Below are 16,752 nucleotides of genomic sequence, written 5' to 3'. Positions count from 1 at the left end.
TTACGGCGAAATCACAGTGGCGCACGAGGGGTGCTGCTGGAAGTGGCACAGCACGTACGACGACATCCCGCCTGGGGCGGTATCCGTGTGGTAGCCACTGACGTATGGCATCGCGCCGTTGGTGGCCAGCATGTACGACGGCGCCCCCAGTGACTGCATCGAGCTCATCTCATTTCCGCCGCTCATGCCGGGCATCGCCACAGGCGAAAATCCCAGCGGCACGTGCACCTGCGAGAAGGCTGTCGGCGAGGAGAAGGAGGGCGACATGCTCACGGCGGTTGGCTGCGGAAGCGAACCGGTCGAGGCGGGTGAGTTGTACACACCGGTGCTGGAAGATGAGAGGCCGAGAGGCATGCAGGTTTGCGCACTGTTGTCATTTGAGACATGGGCGATGGGCGTGTACATGGGCAATGCGTGTGCCATGACGGGTGCAGCTGCGGCGAATATTGCCGGGTTGTGCGCATTCGCGTAGGCGCCGAAGGCCGGCGGGGGCTGCTGGTGCGGCGCCATGCCCACGGAGGAGCTGTTCATGTCCAGCCCCGGCGCCATGGAGTCCATCTGCGACGCTGTGTAGGGCACGGTGGACCCGGCGGCGGTGTGAAGCATGAAGGGGCTCACAGGCGAGCAGCCCATCTGCAAGCTCACCGGAGAGGCGGCCATCATGACGGGGTGCGCCATGGGCATGGAGGCCATCACGCACGGCACCTGCTGCGGCATGGCAGACTGCGTCCCAAGGCACACCACCGGCGTCGCGGTGAACGGGCACGGCGTCGCGTTGCAGCACTGCAGGGCGCTCAGGAAGGGGTGCTGCTGGGCCTGCGTGCAGCTCAGCCGCTGCGTCTCGTCCGGGTTCAGCAGCTCACAGATCAGGTCGATCAGCAGCTCGCGCTCTTCAGAGGTGCCGTCGACGTCGGACTCGTCAAAGGGGTTGCCGTTCGCGACGGCGTCGTCGTCGTCGGTGGAGCTGCTGCTGTCGGCCGTGTAGCGCGAGCGGGGGTTGCGCAGCGGTGGGATGGCGTCCTGTTGCTTCTGCAGTTGGTGCTTGCGCCACCGCTGCAGCCCCGCCTCGCGCCACGACCGCACCCACTGCCGCACGTGCTCGCGACGGCTTTCCGCCGTTACGTGCAACATCGGCAGATTGTACTGGCAGGCCAGGCATCCCATGGAGAGGGCCGTCTGCGAGGGGTAGCCGACGTGCTGGACGATGAGAGAGAGCTGCTGCTGCGGGTTCTCGCCGGGGAAGAAGGGCTTGCCGGTGAAGAGCTCAAAGAGCACGCAGCCGACGCTCCACGAGTCGATGGCGGTTGTGTAGGGTAGCCCGCACAGCACCTCCGGCGCGCGGTACCACAGGGACTGAACATCGTAGTACGTGTTTTCGTGGAAGCGGCGCACCGCCCCGAAGTCGATGAGGCAGGTGCGGCAGTAAGGACTGAAGGCGATGCTACTGCGCCGCCGCTCCGCCTCCTCTTCACTGGGCGCGGGGAAGTTGCGCTCCACTCGACTGTCGTTGCGCATGCCGTTGCTGCTGCTGTTGTTATTGTTTGACGTCGGCGAGGTGCCGAAGAGGGCATCGAAGCTGCTGCTGCCGTTGCGCGCGGCGTTGCCGTTGCTGCTCCGCCCCATCGTCTTGGGCCCGTAGCGCTGCGAAAAGCCGAAGTTCAACTCGCTTTCGAAGAAGGCTGCGGAGTGCGAGCTGCCCGCCGCCGCGTCGATGGCGCTCGAGTTGCGCCACAGTTGGTTGTTGAGGTTGCTGTTTGAGTCCACCATCATCATCTCCTGCCCAGGGGCAAAGGTGTGGGTGTTGCTGGGCAGCTCACCGCTGCGGTTGGAGCAGCCGCTGTTGTTGAAGCCGTCGCCGTTGAAAGGGTGGAGTGCGGGCGAGTTGTCCGAGCTGGTGGACTCGTGGCAGCGCAGCATGATGTTCTCGGGCTTGATGTCGCAGTGAATAAAGCCGGTGTTGTGCAGGGCGGCCAGGGCGCCCAAGACGTGCTTCGCCACCTGGCGCACCTCGCTCAGCGAGAGGGGGCCAAAGCCACGGTTCCGCAGCACCTCGAAGAGGTTGCGGTCCAGCAGCTCCGAGACGATGCAGACGTGGCCATCATCCTCGAAGGAGTCCAAAATGTTGACGGAGTCGTGGTTTTCCTTCAGCGCTACGAGCGCGCTGATCTCGTTAAGTGCGGAGCGGCGGTAGGCGGCGTCGCTCTGTGCCACCTTCACAGCCACCTCCTTGCCTGTCATGGTGTCGTAGCACCTAATCACCTGACCGTAGGTGCCCGTGCCAAGCACCTTGCTGGGGACGTAGCGTCCCTTCTGGTAAGACGCAGGAATGCGGTACGACTTCATCCTTCACACGTTGAAAAACAGCAATAAAAACAAGATAGATGTGAAAAACGGGAAGAAAAACACACAGGTAGAGCTCCGCACCACTAGACTGCTTCTTTAAACAAAACAAAAAAGCAAGACCACGAAACTACGTGATGGTGGTGGAAGGGGGGAGGGGACGAAAAAAATCTTTTCTTTTCTTTGTTCTATTGGAACTTGATCAGCAAGAACGATCCTTTTCAACAACTACGCAGAGTTTTTTGGTGGTTTTTTTGGTTTGTCCGTTTTCGGACACTTGTTCTGCTGTGGACTCCCTAACAACACCGATTGTCAAGAAAAAAGAAGGCTTTTGCTAGCACCTTTTCTAAATGACAATGAAGGTCGGATGAAGAGAGACGACTAGCAGAACGAAAAGAGAAGGGTATGTAAAGCCGTTGAGCTTCACAAAACGAAAAGCAAAACGTATTGAAACACAGCTTCTCTTGGCCGAATCGAAGAGAACAGCTTTTTAAATGCCACCAAGCTGTGTGGTCAAGTAGCTGTTGTTCTCTTCGCGAAGTTCCTTACAACGGTGCAACTTTGATTTACCTATTCAACGGTTTGACAAAAAAGAAGAAGAAAAATTAAGCCAAAGACAGTCTTTTTGTTGTTGTTAACGGGAAATTAGCGTAAAACAGCAAAGAAGCACAGAAACGAAAGAGTGGAAATCAAAGGCGAAAAGAACGCGCAGAAAACAAAACAGAAAAAAGATCGAAAACTGAGATGTATGTAAAGCCGAAAATAGTCTGATTGATATCCAAGTACAGCGTAACGATCAAATGACAAGGAGATACAAGGTAAAGACTATTTTTAAAGTTCTCACCTGAAGGTTGACACAAAAAAAAACAAAAGAGGTAAGATAATCGATCCCTTTCGCCCCTACCTCTTTCCTGTTAACCTGAAAAGATCAAGCTTCACTAAAACTGATGAAAGTGGATGAACCAAAGAGAAGCAAAAGAAAAAAAAGAGAGCGACTTAGTCAAACAAAGAGAGAAAAATAAAGCGTAGGGAATCCAAGTGAATCCACGAGGGGAAAAACAAGAGAAAGAGGAATTGAAATCGATCTACACCTTCGACGTAGGCTTGTGTATGCAGGTGTGGAGAGAGCACTACTCAAGTTGAGAGAGGAATTGGAATGTGCAACGACGATACAGTAAAAGGAGAATTACTCGAGAAAAAAAAACCGGCAGCCCTTCTCAATCAGTAAATAGATAAATAAAGAAATAAAAGAAAGTCCTGAAAGAGGAAACCAGAGAAACAAACGTGTGACAAATACACACACCGGAAAAATGAAAAGAAGGGGAAAAAAGCAGTACTCAAAGGAGTACGCAAAGGAGTAAACAGAAATATATATATCACTCTACTTCTACTATGCGAGAAAAGAAAGGCGTTTTCCAGACTTTTTGTCGATCTTGTCGCCACAGGGATTTGCCAGTTTCACCCTTGACGAAAACGTAAAGCTGGAGTGTGAAGTGGAAGAAAAAGAAAACCACTTTTTCTCGTCTGCCTTCGCTCTTCAATTCTTTTCCTGCGAGGAAGAAAAAGAATAGAAAAAAAGGTATCTTCAGCCTTTCAGCTTCACCTAGAAAGAACTGGAGTTGGGATAGTCAATGTAGGTGTGACTACAAATACGTCTACGTTCGTGGGTAAGCAGGGAATAGTTTCCTCGTGCGGTGTGTGTTTTTGTCTTTTGGAAATACTATATGGCTTCTTCAGGACAACGCAGTATCCCAAAGACACACGGGGAAAAAAACAGAAATACGGGAATGTAAACGAGGAGAAGTGAAAAACAAAACCAAACAAAAAGAAGAAGAGAGAGTGAGAGGTAGTTTAGGAAATGAAAAAGAAAGAAAGGCGTTGACGTATTGAGCGCGCAATTCTAGAAATACCTCTCTCTGAATGCCCTGACAGAAAAGAAAAGAGGGGGGGGGCTATACAGAGATGTCGAGGAGATAGTCGCACCTAAGAAAGACGAAAGTTGGGGCAGAAATAAAACTTCAAAATCAGTGAACGAGAAAAAAAAACGGAAAGAAAAAGAGAGAAAAAGGTGACGTGAGAAGTGTAAACGAATCAGAGTGGAAGCTTGCTTTAACTTAAGGGAGGCAAATCGAAGACGAAAGCAAGATGTAGAGAAAAGAAAAAAAGAGCAAAATGATGAAGAAAAATCAAAACGTCAAGCAAAAGAGAGAAGAGAGAAGAGAAAAAAAGACGGAAGAGAAGAAAGAAAACAAAGCTAGGAAAGAATAACGAATCTGAAACTAAAACTAGAACAAAAAGAAGAAATGAAAGACTTGAATAGAAAAAAAAAAAGCGAGCGAAAACAAAAAAAGAGAGGTGATAATAGATTATTATCGAGTTGCAAGGGGAAAACAAAAGAAAGACTGAGGCGCCAATAATAGTAGTAATAATGCGAAAAATCGAGAACTGCTTTGGGAGCCACGAAAAACTAAAACGTCAATATGAAATGTTGCTTCCCTTGTGTGCGAAGATAGCTTCTCCTACTTGTTCTTCACGAGCCCTCGCGTGCCTGCTGGCCTTTCTCAGTCGCTCCTTTTTCTTCTACTGATGTTGTCGAAGTACAAAAAGAAGTGGAAGAGAGAGGGCAAACCAAGACGCAAACGAACAAGGTGGGTATCGAAGAAAAAAGGCGGGAGAGGAGAGCTCGCACGGCAAGACACCAACCGAAGTGGAATCGGTTCAGACGGCGATGTGTGTCTTGAAGCTTCCTGACAGTTTTGTGTTGCGTTTCAATCGGAGCGTTCGTCTTCTTCTTGTTATAAAAAGATAGATATAGAGACAGATAGATAACGGTAAGCTATCGCGCGAAACTATCTTCAGTATTTCACGCACAGGTAAACGTTGAATTTCGGAAACAAAATTCTTTTGTGGGTGTGTGTGTATGTATATATGATATCGTTCGGAGTGTGTGCTTGCTTAATGATATCACAGGAAAAAAGAGTCACTGATAGCTGTGACAACAAAAGCAAGCGCTTCTTCTTGTTCTTCTCCTTTCTCTCAGTGCATAAAAAAAAGAGAGAGAAAGAAACGTTTAAGGAAAAGGATCACGGCTCTGCAAAACAGATCGTCAATTCCTAACACGGGCGTGTGAAAAGGCAAGGCGTCTCTCCGAAGAAGAAACGCCGTTCCCGGGGCAAACGCGGCGCTCTAGTGTATCGATATGAGTGAATTGCGTAGCAGAATCCTTCTGAACTGCGTATCTTTTTTGCTTGCCTTCTTCTTCTACTGCTTTCCAAAGAAGGAGAAAACAGAAAACAAAAGAGATGCAAGCTAATAAGGATTCAAATCAACGAGATCTCCTTTTCGCTTTTTGTCTTTTGATGAGAGAAAAGAAAAAGAAGAAAGAGAAGAATCTTTTTCCCGTGGTGCGGACAATTTGAGAAGTACCTGATCGATGGCTTTTAAAAAAACGGTTGTTGGTATGTAACGCAAAGCTGTGTAAGACCGCGAGGAAATACAGTGCCTTGTTCTTTGATTGTGGTAATGAGAATTTCAGTAAAGCAGACTCCTTTTCGGTGTCTTAGCGGTGGGTACTGAATAGAAAATGTTAATGTTATGCGTTTACAGCCGGTGATAATAGGTTCATATCCAAGACACGTGTTATTAAGGAAAAAGACTGTTTGGGATGGGAGAATGCATCAAGAGCAAAGTGCACAACAGAGTGTAGCGAGTCGTAAAGGTGTGAAAAAAAAAAACAAAGAAAAGCAGTTCAGGAGTTGGAGTTGAGAACAGAAAGAGAATTAAAAAGAGGACAGACAATAAACAATAGCGAAGTGTCAATGGCATCCCCAAAGACAAGCGAATATTCATTTTGTTTTCTGTTATCGCTGTGCTCGGTTGTTGCTTTCTTTTCCAGTTGAGTAAACATGGTAGCGGCTGAACGAGAAAGAAAACTCGTAAAGCAATAGGTGGCCATTAGCGAGTCGCTCACCACTTTTGAGAGGGCGCAGTGGATAGAAAAAAAAGGAGCCGTTAGCAACAATGATGATTCGTGAGAGCGTTCACTTAACAGAGGAATGTAATACCTGAGGAAGTCAGAGGAAATCAATAATAATGATCACCACACCCGTCCTTCTGCAGTCCGTTTTACAACTTAAAGGACTGCGCTGCGGGCAATACTGGCTACTCAGGCAAGAGATTAAGTCGAGATAACTTTCAGAGCAGCCGTTTCCACAATCAGTTGCATGTCAATACGCCACAAAGCCACAGTTCCATCCTTGCTTGCGGACGCAAACACATACACAAGCTCCTCGTCTCCGTCCGCGTGATCTGGCGTGAAAGTGTTTTGTTTGCGATCAGCGCAGGTGAACGAGACGGCGGATCCGTTTTCATCGTGGCCGCAATCAATCGAAGAGGATGCGCCTTCGCTGCCACCCTGAGTGCCCGCAAGTGCCAAGAACGCGGGCGTTGCCGCATAGCAGCGTGGCTGACGGGCGTCAAAGCCGAAGGCCGCTACGCGTGCAACGGCCGACGGTGTCATGCGGACCTCGTTAATCGTTTCCTGTTGGTAGCTCAAAATGCTCACGAGTCGCCCGTCGCGGGCGTCGTAGAGCCGCAACGTGCTGTCCCAACAACCTGTGACGACTAGATTCGCTTGCATGCACACGCTGCCGATCCCTTTGCGAAGCGTGACACTCCACAGCAGTTGCAGTTGAAGCAGACCGTCCGTCGCACAAGACGGTGCGTCAGAAACGCTCTCGTGTGGCGCGAAGGCAACCTCATAGCAGTGAAGCCCACCCTCAGCAGAGCAGGCCAACACACGCCGCCCGCTCCACCAGCATGCCAAGGCGGACTCGGCAAAGGCACGAACAGCGCATCGCACGCTCGCACACGATGGTGTCACTTTTGCGCGTTGAAAGCCGGCATTGCGTTCAAAAAAATCACCTTCGGCGGCACCTACATCTGTGCAGCCTTCGTTATTTTTCTCAGCTGAGACGCGGAAGCGCGCGAGAGCCACGTGACCGCTTTCAAAGGCTACCGCAAGGTGTTGGCCGTCCGCACACATCGTAAGACGCATGATGATGCCTCCTTTAAAATGCGGACATGCAGAAAAGCTGCAAAGACGCCTTACAGAAAAGCCACATGCTGCCGTCGTCGCAAATGGCGCCACAAAACACAAAAAAGAAGCACGCTCAGTCTTGGTTACGATGGCGTCAGGGGTCACATGGCGGCGGCTTTGGGGCTGATTTTGGCGTTCATCACTCTCGGTCGCAGTATGAATATTTGAGTCGTTTTTCCGCGGAGTCTTGTGCCGTTTTTCTTCACGTTGCTCCTGTGCAGCGGCACGAGCAATTAGCGCGTCCATCGGAGTCATCCCTGTGGTGTCCACTTCTTCAGCATCGTCGCTTTCCTCTTCGCTGTTGTCTGACGTGGAGGTTGCATTTGTCACCACGGAGTCCCCAATCGTGGTTGGCCCACGGTCCTCTGATCGGTAAGGAGCGTTGTCCTGTTTTTCACTCCATTCTAACTCCCATATAGTGATCTCACCGTGCGAGTCATGAGGAACAGCCAGATACGTCCGTGACGATCCGTCGTCGACTGTCGTGACACTTTCCACGGGACAGAAGCCGTGCTGCGGAGCAGTCAGCGCTGCCATGAGTCGCAGAGACGAGGTAGTACTGGCTGAACAAGTGCATGGCAAAGAAATCGACCAGATATACACGCACTGATCGCGGCAATGCGTATAGAAGCAAACGCCAGATGGTGATGTCGCAGGTGGCTGTAGCGATGTCTGGTGAGTCGTGGCCCCAACGACTGGAGAAGAATACGTCGTTGCAGGTGGGCGCGACGAAGTGCGGCGAGTCAGCCGAAAGCGCTGTCGTTGCGGCCCCTCGAATGCGCATTTCGGTGTGTACAGCGCGATAACCGGAGAGGAGTCAGCTGCATCCTTCTCTGCCGTCTTTTCGGACTGTTGCTGTGGTGCTTGGTTCAATGAGAGGTCTTCCGTGGCACGAGGAGCAGCGATACCGTCGTGCAACGCAGAACGTGCTACAGTGATCGGGATGAAGCCAACGGATATCACGCTCCGACTATGTGGGCCTAATGCAGAAAAAAGTGAGTGGAGCGCCGCATCCGGCTTATGACCGGTGGCATCTTTGCTTCGCTTCCCCTCTCGCTTGTCTTTGCTTTTCTGAGCACCATCAAGAAGCTGGCGACGCGCCTCTTCTAAAACAGAGAACGACGCCAGAGGACGACGCGTCAACAAATTCCACAGTACGACAGTGCCATCAACATCCCCGGAGAGAAGCCAGCTGGATTGCTCTCGGTGATACAATCTGGAGGGATAGAAATCACAACAAAGCACCGAGCTGGAATGTTCGGAAAGCACGAACAACGGCGGTATCGTCTTTTCGCCATTATTACTCGACATCCTTCTCTTCCGCTCCGTCGAAAAGCATACCGCCTGTATTAGATGCTTTGTTTTCCGGAAAAGAGAAAAGTATTAGCTAAAGCAGCAACAAGAAGAAAGAATTGCAAACGCCTCTTCGACACCCGGGCATCAAGATAAACCCAATTAGAGGAAAAACTTAATAGGAGAGGGAAAAAAGAAGAGAACGAAAGAATGAAGCGAGAGAAAAACGCATTGGTACCATGAGCTATCAGATTCAGCGCAACCCCATGAGATGTTGTGAACGTCAACCAAATGCAATTACCACTACGCATATCAAACAGCTTCAGCCAGTTTCAAAGGCTAGTAGCACTAGTCACTGCTCGTCTTCAATAACCAGGAAGTAATAACAGTTTTCAAGACCTCCCCTCTTTCTTTTTTATTTTTCCACGAGCGCCAGGGGTTTTCTTTTTTTGCGTGTTAAAATATACATGGAGAGGAAAGGGAAAACTGTATGCTACATTCGGCAGACGTGCTCTGAAAAAGTAGAGATATATAAGCCTGATAAAGCACGGCTGCCGGCATTTTCCTTTCTTTGACGATTTCAATTAAGAAGACCTCTTTACAAAACTAGTTCATCGATAAAAACCAGAAAAAGATCACTGTTTCCATTTTGCTTTTCGCAATAATACTATCAAAAAAAAAAAGAGCGTTATACATACGAATGTTGAAATCAAAAATAAACAGAAAACCGATCTGCTCCAAAATCAGAAAGTAAAGAGAAATAAAAAATTCTTCTGGCGAGGTGGTAGTGAATCTTATAGTTGAGAAAGGCGTAAGTTACATATCGCGATTTCGAGCAGGCATAAATGCCCTATTCCAACAAAAGAGCATCGGCCCGCCTGCAGCTGTCAAGTGCCTCTCTTCCCACAACAGCGGTCTGTGCGGCGTGATAGTCCGTGGATCGAAATTGTGTTTCGTCAGAAATCTCCTCCAGCTTCGCGCTTTGCATGTCGACCTTCGTTCTGTACACTGTTTGATTTACGTGCAGAAGACTGTCAATGTCCTCGACAATTTCGCGAGGTATTGTCGTTCGATCCAGATTCAGACACTGCAGTTGTGGATTGATTTTCAGCGCCAAATACAGCGCCTCGCCTCCGTCGGCCCCAATGTTGTTGCCAGCAAGGTTTAATGCTTCGAGGGTGTGGTTTACTCGCAACACTTCCGCAATGGCTATGCAACCTGCATCTGAAAAAAGGTTGTTGCCGAGATCCAACGACTTCACCTCGCTGCGTTGTCGCAAAACCCCCGCGAGCACGATGATCTCTTCATCTGTCAGTTGATGCTCAGTAGAGCGCCCATTGAGATCGATTTCCTCATCCAGCAGCTCGCCACGTTCGCTGGAGAGAACAAGCAGCTTCAGCTTCTCCGAGCCAAGGTTCATCGCGACGAGTTGCATAACGCGGTCGTGAGTTTCTTTCGTGATTCCATTGCCTGTTAGCAGAACGTTTCGAAGATGGGTCACACGCTCCGCACACGAAACGAGTTCTTTTGCGCCGCGTTCGTCAATTTTGTTGTGAGAGAGATCCAGATGAGAAAGAGTTGGGCACAACTCCACCACCTCGATAACGTAAGGAATGGACGCCGTGGTAATACTGTTGTACGACAGATTCAGTATTCGCACTTGCTTATTCGATATCAAACTGGGGCACAACAATTGAAACATCGCGTCATTGATTGGTCCATCAGCCAGCTGGCTCAGCTCGATGTCTTCCATCACAGCACCGGCGTCCAGAGCCAGAACCGTTTCCTTGAGTATCTTGGGACCACAATTGAGAGCCAGGTTGCGACTCAGCAAAGTGCATCCTTTACCTTGCACGTGTTCGGAGATGTTCACATCAAACAGCGTAGAGTTGAGTTCAACGCCTTTCGCCAGCACCGCTGCTCCCGCGTCCGTAATGTTTGTTTGACGCAAGTCGATGTTGGTGAGTGTCGTATTGTTCGAAAAGCATTTCGCTAATTCGGCTGCGGCGACGTCGTCGATCGGGTTGTTGGACAGGTTTAATCTCATAATCCTGCACGCTTCCGCGGATAAAACCGATGCCAGTTGAGCGCAACCAGCTGCACCAATTTTGTTGCCGCTCACATCGAGTTCATACACAAAAGCCTTGGAATGCAGTGCTGAGCAGATGGAACGCATGCTTTCGTCGTCAATCGCGCGCTCATCCGTGAGGTTGTGCAAATGCAATTGAGACAGCGAAGTGTCATTGTCGCAAAGTGAGTAGTACGCGTTCTTCACCGCAGGGCATTCGCGGTTCAAAGCGCACGCCGTCTGCACCGCAGTTGAAAACTCCTCTGGAACGCGTGTTTTTGCCATGTTGATTTCGCGCAGTTTGTGGTTTTTCCTCAATACATCTGTAAGGCTATTTACGCCTTCCATATCCATCACGTTGTTCGACAAATTCACAACTTGCAAACCACGGTTGGCATAAAAGCAGTCACAAAGAGCTTGCGCGCCACGATTTCCAATTGAATTGCTGGACAGATCCAAAGAGGCCACAGAAGAGTTTTCTCGGAACAACGCCGCAAGATACGTTGCGCCTCTATCGCCAATGGAGTTGTGTGAGAGGTTCAGCGAGCGCACAACTGTGTTCGTGCGAAGGGCCTGCGACAGCAGCCACACTGAATCGTCGTTGACGGCAACTGTGTTTGGAGAAAAATCGATTGCGGTCACCTCCCGCGCGTTGTTCTCAAGAGAAGGGAGAATTGAACGGATTTGTGGAGGCGCCCGATTTACCAAGGTGAGGCCAGAAATCGCCTGCGCAGAATTTTCTGAGATGGAAGGGTTCACATCGACGTTCATGATGGTCAGTTTCGGATTTGCCTGCAGAGCAGCCACAATATACTGGACCGCGTCTTCACCGAGATTGTTGTTCGCGATGTTCACCTCCTGCACGCCGCATTTGCCGCGCATAAGGACCTCGAAGATTGCCTTTATTCCTACAGCGGTGAAGTTGCAGTTTGCGAGCTCAAGCGTCTTGAGGGAGGTATTTCGCTGCAGCGATTGTGCCAGCAACTTCAGAGCCGCGTCGTCAACAAGTGAGTTGCTGATATTTAGGCGCTCCACGATGGAACTTTGTGCAAGTGGCTCGGCAAGGTAGTTCATGCACGTTGGCAGCGGACCGTCCCATTGCAAATTGATATTCACGGCCGAGGGCGCATTGTTTCGCAGTTGCACAACAGCGTTTTTGATTGCTGTGGGTTCTTTGCTCAGTTCGCACTCCTTCTGGATCTGATTCCGATACAGCGTGGTGATCGATGTGCTGGATACATCGCACACAGTAATGTGGCTGCTTTTGTCGAAAAGTTCCGCGATAAGTTTCCGCACAAGATCATTTGTGAGATTCATGTTGCCGCTTAAATCGAGACTCTTGAGGTGTTCGTGATTGGGGAGATCCGCCGACTCAATAAGTTTCATCACTGCTTCGTTTGTCAGCATGCATTCGCGAAGACAAAGCGCAGATAATTTACTGTCCTTGAGAACGCCGCCAATAACCGTGACAACTGCGCCGCTTATATCGATGCCAGAAAAATCGACCGACTGCAGACCCTCCGTCTCAACCAAAAGGTACTGCAAAAGATCATGATCCAAATCCACGTACTGAAGACCCGAAAACGAAATAGCTGACACCTGTCCTGTAATAAGTGCCTGACGAATTTCGGGTGCATATTTCTCACTTCTGCTGAGATACAACAATCGAGATGCGGTCATCTCCGTGCATTCGTTGTTGTGCAGATCCAGCAGCTTGATTTCTCTCTCTGTATTAAAAATAGTCAAAAAAGAAAGGGCAGCGGCCTCTCCAATTTGGTTATCGCGTAGCACGAGTTCATCCACTTGACGGTATTCCAAGTACCGCAACAAAAACGGCACACCAGCGGATGTAATACAATTTCTCGAAAGGTTCAGTGTTTTTGTGGAAAGAGGAGCGTGCTCCATGGCCGTGAGAAGAAGATCGAGTTGGTCGTCATTTAACTCGAGCCCCGAGCAGTCGACATGCGCGATCCCTTTCTTCGAAAGGTCGGTGAGCACATTTTTAAAAGCTTCGTCCGTCATCTTTGCAGTGGTGGATCCTCTGTGAAGTTTGCCTTTTTGGTGTGTGTGAGTTCTTGCAAATGCTGTCAGAGGCAAAGGAGGTTTTGCTCTCGTTGTGTTCACACGAAGAAAAGAGTAGAGAAAAAAGACAAGTAAAACGGAAATCAGAATGAAGTGCGAGGCAAAAAAAAGTGAAAACACTGAAAGTGGTAAGCACGTTGAAACACAAACATGACGAAGACAAGAACGGAGAAAAAAATACGGAGAGAAAAAGAAGTGGAGCAGTGTAAAGTGGAGGAGCAAAACAAAGGCGCCCTTTTTTTGTGTTGTTATCACATCTGATATGAAAAGCATTAAGTATCGTCTCACAGAGAAAAGGTTTTTCAATTAATTGTCTGCAAACGTGAAACCTTAATGTGAACCACGTATGCGCGGGTTAATGTCTCCAGTGTTATTGCTTTCTCGTTGTTAGAGCCATTTGGACTGGAAGTAAAATAAAGGTCTTCAGTTAAAGAGTGTGGCGCTGCTTATTGAACGCCACCTATGCTGCGCCAGAGTCGTTGCACACGATTGTGCTGTCCAATTTCCAATAATCTTGTTGGGCTTCGTTTGCGTAGCTTGTGACGACAGAAGAGATTGTGCAGCACACAGAGATGACAAATCCGCTTGAAAGCCCGGCCGAGCAGCAGGACCGGCCACAGTTGGACTTTTTGAAGCCAGCTTTTTGTGGCGCTTCTTTCCACGCCGGGGAGACCGAAGAAGAAAATACCGCGATGATCACAGGCAGCGCTGTGCGTCTTTTTGATGAGGATCGCCTTCCTGTGAGAAAAGCAAGCTACTCGTTTCAGTTTTTGAGCTGGGACAGAGGCGGAGGGGGGGGGGGGTGGGAGAGGGGGCAATTATCGCCCGAGAAAAAGTTCCAAACTATCCCGCTCAACTCTCTCACCTAACCACCACCACAAAACGCCATGCGCTCCTATAGTGTAGCGGTTATCACCTCGGACTCTGAATCCGATAACCCTGGTTCGAGTCCAGGTAGGAGTGACTTTTTCCCGCCCACCTCCTCCCCCGGGGGAGGAGGGGAGGAGGCCGCTCGGCGAGGAGGGAAGTATCACAAGAGGCGCGCGGCGAAAGGGCGCGGAAACGGGTAGGAGGCAAGGGATGCAGAGGCAGAGGGAAATTCGACGGAGGCCCCGCGGCGTTTTTTTCCTTTTTCTTGCGCTCGACCCTGGGTACGTCATCGTCTTGCATTTGCTGTTCCAACGGCGAGGGGTTCTCGTTTGCTGTTGCCTGGAAGAAAACAGGGAAATGTCGCTTTCTTTTTGTTATTTTTAAGTCTGTCTAGAAGTATCGTACAAGGAGAGAAAAGCCTATGCTCTTTTAAGTAAACGCCAGCAGCTGCTCACGCAGGACGTTCTCAAGTCGTCGACACAAGCGGTCGTCAAGGTTGTGCGTCGCACTAAAGTCTTTCGCCACTTCTGCAACGTCTGCGCCGCGGAACAGGGCGATGCGACCGGTTTCCCCGCGTGGCAAGTCGACATCCACGTACAGCAGCGGCTGCGCTTCGGTCCTCCGCACGGCTGATTCACGCTTGGATGGAGCTGGTGTGTACATATCTGACGTGCTCGGTCCATGCTGCTGTTGCCGCTGGCGCGCAGCAATCATGCGCCGCACGGCCGTGTCGAAGCCGGGCGCCATCGGAACCGGGGTCGCTCCTCCTACGCCAGCTGCGGGTTCATGCTGTGCGCTACGGTGCAGGTCCTCGTTGGATGTGTACACGCTCCGCTTAAACGGCTTCTCAGCCCACCAAGCCAGCTTGGCACGCTCTTTGTGGTACTGCTGCGTGTTTGGCTGAAAGGACGGTGTCGCGTCCACGTGTTCGACTTTCCGTCGGTTCTCGGCCGCTGTGACCGAGGCGTGACGCAGCTCCTGGGAGACGTCGTTGATTTTTGGCGCGAAGGTGCACTCGCGCATCGGCCCGCCGGGCACGCGCTTCGCCGCCTTTTTCGATTCGCGGCTGACAGTGCTGGTGAGCAGGTGGGAATCGCTGGCCAGTACACGCGTCGCGGACCCTGCGTGCGGCACCCGTTTCATCATCGACGCCGCCGACGACGCGGAGCGCAGCGGCGCCGGTGTGGTGGAAAAGGGAGAGCGGTGGGCCGTGGGGCGGGACGTCGTACGCGCCGCGGGCGTTTCGTGCGGGTTGCGCGGCTCGGGGCTGGGGCTCAGCCCGGGGGCGTCCTCTGCGGAGAAGGGGGAGGGGCTGCTGGCTGGCTTTGCCTCGGCTTGCGGCGTCGGTGGCGAAAGGGAGGAGGTACGTGACATGTTTGTGTGCAGAAAAGACCCGTCCTCGCTCGACACCTCGTCCACCCCCACATGGGTGCCGCTGCCGCTGCTACTGTTGTCGGCACTTTCGTCAAGAGAGGATGATTCGCGGGAGGCAGACTCCGTGAGAGAGGCGTGAGGTTCAAACGACGTATGCAGAACAACAGTCTTGCCAACAACGCTCGAACCCCGCGCGTGGCACTGCGACACAGCGGACGAGGATAAGGAAGAGGTGGAGCGGGGCGTGGCCGCACCGCTTGAGTTGACGTTGCTGCTGGCTGCCGCATCACTCGTTGAAGGACCACGTCGTGCTACTTGAGGGGATATGGACGGAGAGGATGGGGAGCAAGAAAAGCGTTGGGCAGGCTGCACCACCGGAGAGACGCCTCGCGACACACAGCTACGTGCCAGTGCAGGACCCACGCGGGTGGGATTCGTAATGGCGGCTTTCCAGACAGTCGTGAAGACGTAAACGAAGCGTTCTGCGTCCACCACCGCCGTCTCCTCGCCAGCACCTTGTATATCCAACGCCATCAGAAACTTGTCAACCAGTGCGGCGTGCTGCGGGGCACGAAGGCCAAGCGAGGTCAACATCGATAAAACAGTGGCGACGTACACGACAGGCGGTCGTGGCAGCGCGGCGCCATCCGCAACAGTTTCTGCTCGCACGTACTGCAGTTCCGCAGCACGGCCTTCTCCTGCAGCCGCTGCCCGCCACAGAGCCCACACCGACTGAACAACAGTGTCATCATCAGAAACAGCGTTGTCGTCGTTCTTCGCGACGATCGATGGCTTTGCAGTTGGCGCACGAGCAACAGTCTTTGACGCAGATACTGGACTGCGTGCTGGGCGACTCTGTGCAGGACACTCGCAACGTGCGGAGTGGCGCAACAACTCCTCCTGCTCTTGTCGCTCGCGCAACGTCGGCGCGTCACGCGCGAGGCGTCGACTGCGTGTGTTGATTTGCGGCTGAAACGAGTACTCCTCGTCCATCTTGTCCGCTCTAAATGATGCGTGATTCTATGTAGAGAGATACAAAAAAAAAAAAGGAGAGAGAAGAGAGCTCCTGATGGATGGAGCTTCTAAGGTAGAGCTTCTATCGATGAGCCACACGCTAATGCGCTCCTCGTCAACGCGTCTGAAATGGGAAAACTCGGAGACGATCAGGAACCGCTTCGCTTCGCTCTATGCGGGCGTGTAGAGACGAGTACGCACGCCTAGCAGCGAGAAAAGAAGAGGCAGGAAAATGAGAAACGCTGAGAAGGGCGAGCGTTCGATATGATACATTACTTGGTAAACCTTCGAATGCGAATAACAGCAGCAACAACAACAAAAAAGGGTCGCCGAAAGCATTTTTGCCTTTGAGGGCTCTTTTGAGAGGATTCATGCACGCCTCCTTTGCCCGGCGTCCAACAGATGCAGTTCGAAAAGCAATCCGTCTGCTCCGTGAGGAAAGGGATATCGAAAGCGCTGTTGTTGTTCATTCGCCATTCCTTCCTCTTTTTGCTTATCTGGATGTTGCTGTAGTTTTTATGCGTTATCGTTTAGCTCAAATTATGAAGAAGAGGTAAGAGTTTACGCGAGTCACTTATTATTCAAACGAAATAATAACAACAACAACAAAATG

At 51.1% G+C, this 16,752-nt stretch overlaps 4 protein-coding genes and 1 non-coding gene across 5 annotated transcripts; 1 reads left to right on the top strand and 4 right to left on the bottom strand.

The window, feature by feature from the left end:
• Positions 1-5,997, bottom strand: ABB37_03831 (protein kinase-like protein; the record flags this gene model as incomplete). Its single annotated transcript, XM_015801293.1, has 1 exon — positions 1-5,997. Exon 1 carries the CDS (start codon positions 2,341-2,343, stop codon positions 1-3), a length of 2,343 nt encoding a protein of 780 aa, XP_015659913.1. The 5' UTR covers positions 2,344-5,997.
• A 520-nt stretch (positions 5,998-6,517) lies between these two features.
• Positions 6,518-8,907, bottom strand: ABB37_03830 (hypothetical protein; the record flags this gene model as incomplete). The annotated part of the gene is made up of 1 exon (XM_015801292.1): positions 6,518-8,907. Exon 1 carries the CDS (start codon positions 8,747-8,749, stop codon positions 6,518-6,520), a length of 2,232 nt encoding a protein of 743 aa, XP_015659912.1. The 5' UTR covers positions 8,750-8,907.
• A 674-nt stretch (positions 8,908-9,581) lies between these two features.
• On the bottom strand, positions 9,582-13,002 carry ABB37_03829 (putative paraflagellar rod component; the record flags this gene model as incomplete). The annotated part of the gene is made up of 1 exon (XM_015801291.1): positions 9,582-13,002. The coding sequence occupies exon 1, from the start codon at positions 12,819-12,821 to the stop codon at positions 9,582-9,584; it is 3,240 nt and encodes a 1,079-aa protein (XP_015659911.1). The 5' UTR covers positions 12,822-13,002.
• A 770-nt stretch (positions 13,003-13,772) lies between these two features.
• On the top strand, positions 13,773-13,844 carry ABB37_04186. Its single transcript has one exon. It is a non-coding gene; the product is annotated as a tRNA-Gln (tRNA).
• Positions 13,845-14,180: 336 nt separating this feature from the next.
• ABB37_03828 (hypothetical protein) lies at positions 14,181-16,344 on the bottom strand (the record flags this gene model as incomplete). Its single annotated transcript, XM_015801290.1, has 1 exon — positions 14,181-16,344. Exon 1 carries the CDS (start codon positions 16,116-16,118, stop codon positions 14,181-14,183), a length of 1,938 nt encoding a protein of 645 aa, XP_015659910.1. The 5' UTR covers positions 16,119-16,344.
• Between the last annotated feature and the right edge of the window lie 408 nt (positions 16,345-16,752).

Source organism: Leptomonas pyrrhocoris, assembly GCF_001293395.1.
Source record: "Leptomonas pyrrhocoris isolate H10 chromosome Unknown, whole genome shotgun sequence".
Taxonomy (NCBI): domain Eukaryota; phylum Euglenozoa; class Kinetoplastea; order Trypanosomatida; family Trypanosomatidae; genus Leptomonas; species Leptomonas pyrrhocoris.
The sequence above is the reverse complement of the archived record's forward strand: the minus strand, read 5'-3'. Positions and strand labels throughout refer to the sequence as shown.